This window comes from Centroberyx affinis, unplaced genomic scaffold (assembly GCF_046629955.1).
Source record: "Centroberyx affinis isolate AG114_WGS23_722 - 3 ecotype Tasmania unplaced genomic scaffold, CSIRO-AGI_Caff_v1 ptg000968l_1, whole genome shotgun sequence".
In the NCBI taxonomy this organism is placed as follows: Eukaryota; Metazoa; Chordata; class Actinopteri; order Beryciformes; family Berycidae; genus Centroberyx; species Centroberyx affinis.
In genome coordinates, this window is record NW_027279539.1 from 76176 (window position 1) to 86958 (window position 10783).

Here is a 10783-nt window from a genome sequence, read left to right on the forward strand (position 1 = left end):
GTGAGATGAGCGTGTGAGATAAATATACATGGGGAGGAGAGATAGAGCAGGAGAGAGTGAGGTGGAGTGTGAGCTAAATCTATCTGCAGCTCCACACTGTAGGTCGACATCTCTCCTCCCACTCTGCTTCTCTAGGCTCAGCTTGTGTGAGCCCGCTCTTGCCAACGGCTTAGATATTTGATCTATGAGTCGGGGTGTCAGCTGATCAATATCTATCTAATACAGTAGAGTCTCTTTGTCACTCCTCCACTCTACTGCTATGAGTGAGTCTGCTCCTCCGTGAATCAATAATTCTTTAAATTTGCCTCGTCTTTAATGCGGCGGGGCAGGTGGCTCTGAGGCATCGAACACTGACTAAGTTTGTGCTCCCAGTTCACCTTTTCCTTTCTATTTTTTTTTGTCACTACTCTTTCTCTTAAGGTAAACCCTGTCAGGCCTCATCTTTGGTGCAGCCGCAGTGAACAGGCTGTTTCCCTGTCGCCTCTGTGCGTCTTGTGGTTTGCTTGTGTGTGTGTGTGTGTGTGTGATAATGTGGGTGGCGGTTTGATGTCTAGGACACAACACCCAAAGGAGAGCAACACATGGCAGCGTAGCTCCGTCTCCTTGCTGCAGCTCGGCTTCTGTTGCTACTTTGAAATGTGACTTATGGGAACTGCCTCCTCGTGCTCGCTCTCTCTCATCCTGGGTCCCCAAGCTGTAGGAACAGCAAATTAGAATTGGGGGTTTTGCCAAAGTGTTTGAAATGGGTATTAATTATTGAGCTTGATTTACATTTTGCGCTTTTTTACATAATGAGCTTGTGGAGAATGGTGGAAAGTGATACATTGCCTAAACTGTTGCGACAATAGACTGCAACAGTGTCTGTTTAGCTATTTTTTCAGTGTATTCAATCAAAGCCTAATGTAAAAACAAATATGTCCTGCAGTTATGATAAATAGCATTAATCTTGTTGCATCTGTTGAAAATGTTCTACCTCAGACAGCTAATGCATCATGTCTTACCACTCACAAACACAGCTGAGAAATCTCTTTAATGCTTTTTGCAACATTTTAAACTGCCACATTTTTTCCAGACCATCTACTGCACCCCCATTGTCTGTGCATTTTAATTGGCTGCAATGTTTGGAAGCTTAACAAAGTACATGGTGGGCAGAGAAAGCGTATCCTTCCCTCAAGTTTTCTCCAAAATCTCTAGTTAACAAGTTTTTAATAATTTACGACTCACATCCCCCCTCAAGCTTCCTCCTGTTTGTAGCATTTATGAAGAGAATTATAGGAAATTGCCACTTAACACACAGCACTTGTATAATTTATATTTTCTTTGTGTTCCAGACAAAGCATGGATGAGGCAGAGAAGTACCAACAAAGGCTGCAGGCCATAGCGGTGAGCCCTATTCTATTTCTCTCTTCTTCTATTTTTCAACTTTTGTCCTTTTTACTTTCTGTCTTCAACCAACTTGAACTTTCACCTCGAGTCAAAAAAATCTCACAGCATCAACATTGTTTTATGTCACTTTAATGGAACTGGCTCACTTGATCTGGACTGCCTGAAGTGAGCGGGCGAGGAATCCCCCTCAGTTGGCTTTCTGGACGATAATCACCGATCTGTGAAATGAAAGGTTTGAGGGCCTGAGCAGGACCCGCTTGACCTCTCTTGAGTCTAAAATCAACCGTGTCACTGTGTGACCCACTTCACCAGAGACATGGAGACCTGGAGATGACCTTATGATGTTTACAAGATACACTTATATAGTATCAGCAGTGCAGTATGCTGTGTCACTGAACTACTGTATCTCTATCTGCATCCCTGCAGTCAGCCCCCGACTGTATCTCCCTACTTCTATCTGTAGGTTATGTCTCTCTCTCTCAGTCTCTCTCTCTCTCTCTTTCCCCCCTCCTCTTTAGTACTCTGCTTTCATACAGAGGAAGTCCTTGTCTTGAGGGACCAGTGACTGCAGAGGGGTGTTACCGCAGAATTATATTAAATAGCGGGTGTAACCCATCCACCACAACTATACTGAGCTCATCGTCAGTCCTGCGTGGTTAATGGAATAAAACATTAGATCTCTTGTTGAATTAGGTTAGACCAAGCTGTTGTTTCTTTGGAGTTATTCAAGTTTTCAAAAAGTGTGTGCTGTTGACAGGAAGAGCATTTCATGTGAAGGGTAAGTGGTGATACTGATCTCACAAAATGGATACAAGAACATGATGTAAAGTTAGTCTTTATCAGTGTGCTTTAGACTAGAACAAAGCACTGCAAGCAATGTTGTTAGACGTAAATATGTACTGAGTAGAAGTTGTATAAAACTCTTCAAGTGCATGACATAACTTGCTCATCTGTAATCAATGTTACAGTTCTCTGAAGTAACTCTAAGGGAAGCGAAGTTGCGGGAAATTAAGTAAAGGAGAAACAACAGGGAGTGCAACTCACTCCTCACATGATAAATCGGAGGGTTTCTAAAGGGAGGGTGGGTTAGGGTTAGTCTATCTCCTCCAAGTATTGTATTCATATTCTGAGACTTCATTTTCTGCAGTTAAGAGAAATAGTAAGGTGAGAGGAGTTGGGAATAATTGAGAGAGTTGAGATTCAGTCTGTGTATGTATGTGGTGTAAGTGAACCACCAAGACAAGGAGGGGTTGACTAGAAGGGACACTGAATTCATAAAGATAAAGCGGCAACACTTATGATTAGTCCTGTTCCATTACGTCACTGCTACACTTTGGCCCAGTATGATGTGAAAGCCTGGTGTAGCGCAGGTCAAAAGTATACACTAAAACTCTCCTCCTACCACCCCGCCTTATCAGCTGTGGTATGATATTTGCTGTTGCAATGGTGTCACTATCTCAACAAACTCTTTGAAATCATAACCACCTCATAACCCTCCAGGGCTTGCAGTGTGACTGAGCTTCAGGAGATAAGAGATAAAACTATAGGGCAGGAAAGAAAGCCAAGACATGATGAGACAAGATGTGTGAAAATGAGTCAGTTACTGCTACCTGGGAGAGAATACAGCACAGCCTTACTCTGTAGCTGTTACCCCTTCTCTGTGGTGACACATCTCAACAACTGAGACAGGAAAACTAATTAGCTCCGAGAATCTATATACCCTTTCCTCCGTTTTTCTCTCACATTCCCTCTTCAACTGTTTCTCCCCCTCTCCGCTGTCACCAGGAGAGGCGTCGGCTGCAGGAAGAGGAGGAGAGGCTGAGGAGAGAGACAGACGAGGAGCGGTTGAAGTTGGCCCAGAAAAAGGTCCGTATCTATCGCACCTGGGTCACATAGGATATGCAAATCCTTTTAATGGCTTGTTTTATGCAGCATATGTGCCAGACAGGTGGGGTTTGCTGCATAGGGCAATAGTGTGAGTGCCAGAAAGTTCAGATTTGAAAGTCAAGTTAGTATAGTTTTTGACTGGCACCTTAAATGACACTATCTGAATTTTCCCATTTTGGTACTCACAGCTGGTTAAGACAGTTGCAAGCACTAGAATTATTTGCAAATACTATTTGACCCGAGGCCTGGTGTGTATCCATTTTGTTTCTCCTCCCCTCTCCAGCTGCCTCATGGTCAAAATCTATCACTGGTGTATGTCTCCCACCCTGCCTCATGTGACAGCGGCCCTTTGGCTGTCTGCCGAGTGGCTCGCTGGCCGACGCCTAGCTCAGATGTCCTGGGTGGAGTCGCTCAGGCTTAATTATAACTCTGTTATACTCACAGCAATGAATAACCAAGAGCTGTTTTCAATTACATGTTGCATTTAATAGTCAGAAAGCCTAATTATTTCCCGCACCATGCCCACCAACTCCTTGTCACTATGTCAACCTGAACTACGTATCAGCAGGAACAGAAATTAATTAAAACTATGCTGACTCGTCTATTGAAAATAATAAGGCGGTGGTAAAAAAAAAAAAAAGAGAGAGGGAGCAAATGAAGGGGAGATAGAAAAGGAAAGAAGGCGCATTATTTTGATATTGGTTGGGTGGCTGAACAAGGAGCCCTTATGCATCCCATTTACTATTTCATGGTTGCCTGCTGGGCACACTACCTTGAAAATAAACAACACAGAACAACCTATCTTTTTGCCATGCAGTCAGTAGTACTGCACTGCATCGTGCCCACTCAACCGCTCTCCCACACAAACACTCTGCAACACATTTCTGCTTTCTCCAACCACCCATTGCCTCGGGGCATGTACTTTGCTAGCGGCGGGGACAGACCATTCCTGCTGCAGTTGAATGAGTTTAGCCCGGAGACACAACAGCGCGTCCTTCTTCTTCGTGGCGGCTAAGTGTGAGTTGGTATTCGTCTGTTTCTCTCACTTAAGCCCAGAGGAGACGATGGCGATGCGGTCTCTGTGTTTTCAGCATCTCCACTCCAATTCGCTCCCCCCTGTCTGATGGTGTTTTCTGGTCCACGTCCCACCAAGAGGCTGGTCCGGTTTACATGGTACAAAGATAAATGCTCCCCATCCGGGATCGATCTGGAAACACTTGCCTTAGATGACTTATATATTCGCAGCACAGTCTCTGTGTGGCTGTTGTCACTTGGAAAACAAGCATGTTGCATATCGGTTAGGTAGGGCTACGTTCATTTTCACATGCGCTAAAACCACACAGCAACATTAGCTGCCTGAGAATGACCAGTCATCACCATGGGGAGATTAGTCACCTCCAGCCCGGTCACTGCACCTGCAGGCCTTTGAATGACTTCCGCTTCAGAGGTTTTTAAAGGAAGCAACTGCAGTTACAGGACAGCTAGCGCGGCATTACACCTACGACTCGTGACGAAGGGTTCGGGACTTAAAGTGTCTGAAAATAGATATTGTCGGGTTTCGCGTGGTCAGTCCCGCTCAAGCCGCAGCCTGAGTGACGGATCAAGCCTTCACTCCAGGAGCAGGATGTCTGGGTCTCAGGGCGGTGGCAGGGAGCCGTGACACCTTTTCACTGTCACTCCCAGACAACCGCAGTCTGCTGGCCTCACTCATCCTCAGCTAGATCCCAAATGGCAGCACCGCAGGCCTCGCTCGCTCTGTAGAGGAGCCAAAATGGCAGAGGACCCCTGCCCAGTGGCTGGCTGTTTGTCTTGGTCCCTAGCCACCTGAATGACCGCTTCAGTGTACACACAGGCAGAAGGGGTTAGTGTGCGTGTGTGTGTTTGTTTTGGCCTTGATTCTGTTTTCTGTCGTGGTGATTTGGGGGAATATGCGGTTAAGCAGGAGTGAGCTGGCAGGGGAGGAGGGATACACACTGGGAGATGGCTCAAAGGGTGCTTTATGCATATGTTGACCTCTCAGACAAAACAACAAACACATACCTAAGTCAGCATCAACAAACCTTTACTTTTCTCTCAATTTCTTCTCTGCATTTGCCCACCTTTCTTTGTTTTCTCTCCATCTCTCTCTGTCCCTCTCTCTCTCTCTCTCTGTCTCATAGAGGAAGTCCTTGAGGGACCAGTGGCTTAGTGAGCGAGCACCAGCTCCTGCCCTTCCTTCACTTGCCAGCCTCAGGCCCCATCCTCTGCTACAGGACAGAGCAGACAAGCACACAGCAGAGTGAGCCACATTTTAAACGCTTTATTCAGGCGGACTCAGTTGAATCACAGTCTGTGCAAAATATTACAGGTTTATTACAGCAAAATATTAGGTTCAACATGGAGCACAATGAGCACATCTCTGGTTTACACTCTTATATTTGGCCTACATTCCATATATACAGAGACATGTATGTATAAGGCGCATAGAAACCCACAAAGGGCAGACACACCACACCTTACCTGCTGGCACACTAATACATATGCAAGGTCCATCTAGGCAGAACACATTCCATGTCTAAAGATGAAAATATTTACCATGAAGCAGAAAGTACAGTATTTGGGTCACAGATACACTGCAATATTGACCATGAGGAGATCAAAAAGAAGGAAGCCATTTGATTGTTGATGTGATGTGTCATAACCACCACACAGAGACACACACATACAGATGCAAGTAGACACACTTACAAAGTCTCTTTTTTTCCTTCCCAATGCTTTGGATCTTTTACATAATTGTGGCTGTGCCCTGATTTGAGGATCATAAGATGATAGTAACACAGTAAGCCCTATTTCTCCTCTCTGTGCATCTGTTTATGTGTGTGTATGTGTGTGTGTGTATGTGTGTGTGTGCCTGTCTGTGCTCTGCACATTTGTGTGTGCCGATATGTGTATCAGGGAGCAAACCAAAAGTCAAAAGACGCCTAAGGAAGACGAGGAGGAGGCAGCAGATGTCAGAAAAGAGGAAGACCAAGTCTCCCAAGAAGAAAACGAATCTGTGACCTGTACAGCCACAGCCAGTACACACAACCACTACCAGGTAAACCTCACAGTGCATGTTCAGTATTGTTTCCAGTGTACCAAAAGCACACAAATGCATGCATGCACACACACACACACACACACACACACACACACACACACACACACACACACACACACACACACACAAAAATCACAATCTTCAGGAGATTCTAGCTTTTAAACATGTTTGTTTATCCAGCAGTGCCCAGGTTTTCCACCTACTCTCTTGCACAAATTAAGTTAGAAAATTTGGAGACATAAATAGCCTCAAAATTTAATATGATATGAGAGGCTGTGAAAGGAGTGAGCTTGAGATCTAAACACAGCAGCATGGCCCCCTGCAGCTAACTCTCTTCAAAGGCTGAACCAATTCATTAATGAATATGAAGTCTGATAGGGATACAAAGATACGGGTAAAAAGATCTCTCAGGTCAATTTAGGTCTGAGGATGCAAATTGTACTCTGTCTGGATTCTACTCAAATCCCTTTGCTTTGGCAGTAGTGTGTTAGATAAATAAAACATATAATATATAGAGAATAATCTGCTTGACTTACTCTATACATATAGTCTAGCCAATGAATAATTACTTATTTTACCCCATTCCTAATAGCCCTACTCTTACATTAAGCACATGGATGATGGAACTTGAACTTTCGCCTGCATCAAATGCCCCATTTGCTTTACGCAGCCCAACTTTAGCTCACTCTTAACACTGGGTACCAACAGCAGGACTGAAATGGCTGCTGGGTAAAATTATCTCAGCACCTCTTAGCATGACGGGGCTGAGCTTCTCTTGATGATGACTGTGAAATATTTATGGCAGGGCACGGGCCTGGGAGGGCGCGGGGTGTGGGAGGAATGCGTTTAAAGTTGCAGACTCAGTGACTGTTTTAAGTGTCCGACTGTGGGAGGCACTTCAAATTGTCTCTTCTCTCTGCCCATAGGCCAGCGTCGAAGAGGAAGCCCAAGGTAAGAAGTCAGCTGTGCCGTCGCTGTCATTAGCTCACCATCAGTTCCTATCTCTTCTTTGTCACTTTCTTGGGTATGCCTGCCTAGAATATATCCTTTCATAACAGACGATAATTTTCCGTAACTAAGACTTTGCCTGATGAATAGTAATTTAATCGGGGTGGCAGAATGGAGCCATGGCTGAGATACAGCTCTACTTAATGACACAAGTGTAACTGACAACTGACTGTAATGATACAACTCGCACTCTGCCTGCATGTGAGTCTTTCTGTAAGACCACCATCAGGGCGACTAAACTAGCAGTTGCCCATACCAGCAATAGCACTTTAAAAAGGCCATATAATCATGTTTACAGCTCTAAAAATCATGATTTAGTGCTGATTTGCTCTGCAATACACAGTACAGCCTATATATATATAACATGTTTTTCTTCCTCAGTGAGCAGAGCAGCTGAGAGTCACTTCTCGGTACAGATGACACAAAGGATGTTCCATGAAAGCGGGCAAGATGGTCGATCAGGTAATGGACTGGAAAACACATACTGTATAGTACAGTAGACATGGACATTCACCATCCTGTGTAAACTTAAAGGAAGACCCGCAGGAATGAGTTGTACATCTTTGTTGTAACTGAACATGAACTTGTCCAATAGAGGCTCATCCTTTATGGTGTAATGATGTATCTTAGTAGTGCTTGATTGGAAAAAATGTTTAACCTCAGAAAGGTTAAATGTATGAGAAACAGAGATTTAGACAAAAGAATATCAAGAATAACATTATTTACATTGTATAGTCTCCCTGTAGACCCTTTTATTTAATGCTGTCCATGTTCTACCTTCAGGGTACGACTTAACGATGGAGCGGAGGTGAAGGGCCTGAGCTCAATGTTATATTTAGCCCACTTTGTTATTTCTGTTGGTTAATTTTTTATGCCCGCTGGAGGGCTGTGTGGAGTAAAAAGCGTGCTGGGTTTTGCTCTCTGTGTTCCCCTATATTGTCTACTGTGCCAGCTGATATTAGTCATACAAAGCTCTGATCTTGACCCAACATTAACCTTTGTACCTCTCACCTTATAATTACACCCAGCCCTAGCTTTAAGGGATAAGGTATATTTAAGGACAATTTTATTAGACATAAATGAGGTTTTGTCCTAAATGACTTTAAATGAAATATCTATTGGAGAGAATTTTAATATTTATATACGTTTTAGCCTTGAGAGTTGTCTTTGCCTCTAGCATTCTATCTTTAGACTTAATCTGAATTCTGCCCTTGATTCTGAAAATAATTAAAGTCAACTTCAGTATGCCACTTTAGATAATTCTCAAGATCTTTCCCTTACTCTCAAAGTTTTTATGATACCACAGGTTTGTTTTGCAAGTTTTCCGTATTTTTAAGACAGCTTGCCGTGTCTCTTGTGTTGCAGTCCTGGGGATGGTGGCGGTTCAGGTTGAGAGAGACCCCAAGACAGGTGCCACCGTCATCAGGTCAGTGGCCCCCATGTCCGCACCAGCTGGTGCTGCCATGGCGACCACTGTGTTCGACGACGGCAGGAAGAGCGTACATGCTGTTGGTGGGTCAGGAGGTCAACCCTCCGCCGAGGAGCTTGGACAGATCTTGAGCGCCATCGATGGGGTTGGGATGAAAGTGCTGCTGGATGACGTCACGGTCACACCACCCAAGGGAGAGATAAAGGTAGAGAATGTGGAAGACAACAGAACTTCAGAGGGGAAAGAAGGGAAAGTCCTCTCTTATTCTACCCATCATGCATTGTCACAGGAGAACAAAATGCATTTAGAGAGCTCTGGAGGCCACGAACTAAGAGCTGAGCTGGGGATAGAGGGCTGTGCTGAAAGTATGGGAGAGGAGGAGGATGAACAGGGGGAAAGAAGCATGGTGCTGGTGAGAGAGGTTGCTGGAAAAGTGGATAACATGGAGGATCAAAGGATGGAGAACAGGATGGAGGAAGGCCCGGTCACGCTCATGTTCCTGGGCTACACTGATGCTGCGTCTGACCAAGATCAGAGCGTGGGACAAGAGGACCATGGAGGCATGCTCACTGTGGAACGAGTGATCATCACTGATGAAGGAGAAGAAAAGGTCTTAGGACCGCTTAGGTTTGCTTCTTCTCAGTCTAGCTCTGCCTCTGGGCCTGGGCTTCACTCTAGCAGCCAAGGCCTCAAGGACTCAGTAGTGTCCGGTGCGGACAGGAATGTAAACAATGGAGATCTTGGTGGAGAGGCAGGGAAGTCCCAGGAAGAAGGGTTTCAGGACATTCCACTAGATGGAAATGAAGCAGGAGTAAAAGTCCAGGGAAAGGAGGCTGATAAGGGGCTACATAATTCAGCCTCACCTAGTAAAGCAGAGGGAGAAGGCACTCCCAAGCGCAAGACCTGTCAGTGCTGCTCTGTCATGTAAGAGATTAATGAAGAGAGAGACCACTTCAATTATCAATAACTAGGCATTGGTCCTGTTCTCTTTTTCTTGCCTTGTGCCTTCCATTAGTTACTGTATGCTGCATTGCTGCCTTGTGATTGAAGGTTCTAAATATACTTAATCTGCTGGAAGACATAAGACGGGCTCATGTTGGTGCAACAGTGTGGCCTTCTGACGGGATTGAGAGTTTGGTTTGAATGCTTGGCCCTGATTTTCAAGTGGTCTATTTATTCTTAATTCATTCTAGTGTTAACTTGTGCCTTAATGCGCCCACTATTTCACTTCACTGTGCCAAAGAAAGAAACCACTATTCTTTTTTTTAGATCTTCTCTAGCAGCTGTGAACTGACAACAGCTCTGAAGGACTGTTACAAACCACTTCTCCCTCCTGGTGGACAGAGCTGAGAATTGCAACATAAACTCCTGCCACAATTTTCATCTCAAATTCCTCTTCTTTCCCTTCTGCCTTGGGACTTGATCTATGTCCTGTCAGCCAAAAAGACTCCATATGTTTAGCAGCGTTTCCTCTGGGAATGGAAAAAGCCAAAGATGTTGAGCAGAGGATGCATGTTTTCTAGTTTCAGGCACATATTTTTCTAACACCAATCATGGTCTGATGTGTATATTAAATTAACTTTAGCTAAATTTGAAAATTAAATGTTAAGGTGCCTTCTTATAATTACAATTTTAAAGTATAATTAGAATTTTACTATTGTATTCCCTTACTCACTAAAGCTAAGAAGTGTTTTGTTCATTTTACTCAGTGTGTAAATGTGGCTATGACTGTAATTAAATATAAAACTGATTCATTCCAGTGGACGGCAACTGGAATATATGATTATAAAACAAAATATATTTGATATTATTAAGTTCTTTGTGTCTAAATTCTTTGGTTAAGATTCCAGTCTCAGTTAGATTCCAAATGTCCTCAGACTGTGTCAAACAGTAGTTTCTATATCCTATAAGACCCCCCAAAAACCAAAAGACTAGACAGTATGCAGAAGTTATCAGTGCTGTGCCATTTCTCAAGCACAGGCACTCAATTCCAA

The 10783-nt window shown here is 44.1% G+C and overlaps 1 protein-coding gene across 2 annotated transcripts; it reads left to right on the forward strand.

Annotated features, from left to right (window-relative positions):
• The first annotated feature begins 2026 nt into the window (after positions 1–2026).
• Positions 2027–10514, forward strand: LOC139646259 (uncharacterized). Of its 2 annotated transcripts, XM_071522227.1 has the most exons (7): positions 2027–2164; positions 3172–3252; positions 5433–5551; positions 6208–6349; positions 7279–7303; positions 7742–7822; positions 8726–10514. In XM_071522227.1, the coding sequence occupies exons 6-7, from the start codon at positions 7777–7779 to the stop codon at positions 9715–9717; spliced, it is 1038 nt and encodes a 345-aa protein (XP_071378328.1). In that variant the 5' UTR covers positions 2027–2164; positions 3172–3252; positions 5433–5551; positions 6208–6349; positions 7279–7303; positions 7742–7776; the 3' UTR covers positions 9718–10514. The 2 variants fall into 2 exon arrangements, with proteins under 2 accessions (XP_071378328.1, XP_071378329.1); XM_071522228.1 differs by lacking the exon at positions 5433–5551.
• Positions 10515–10783: the final 269 nt, after the last annotated feature.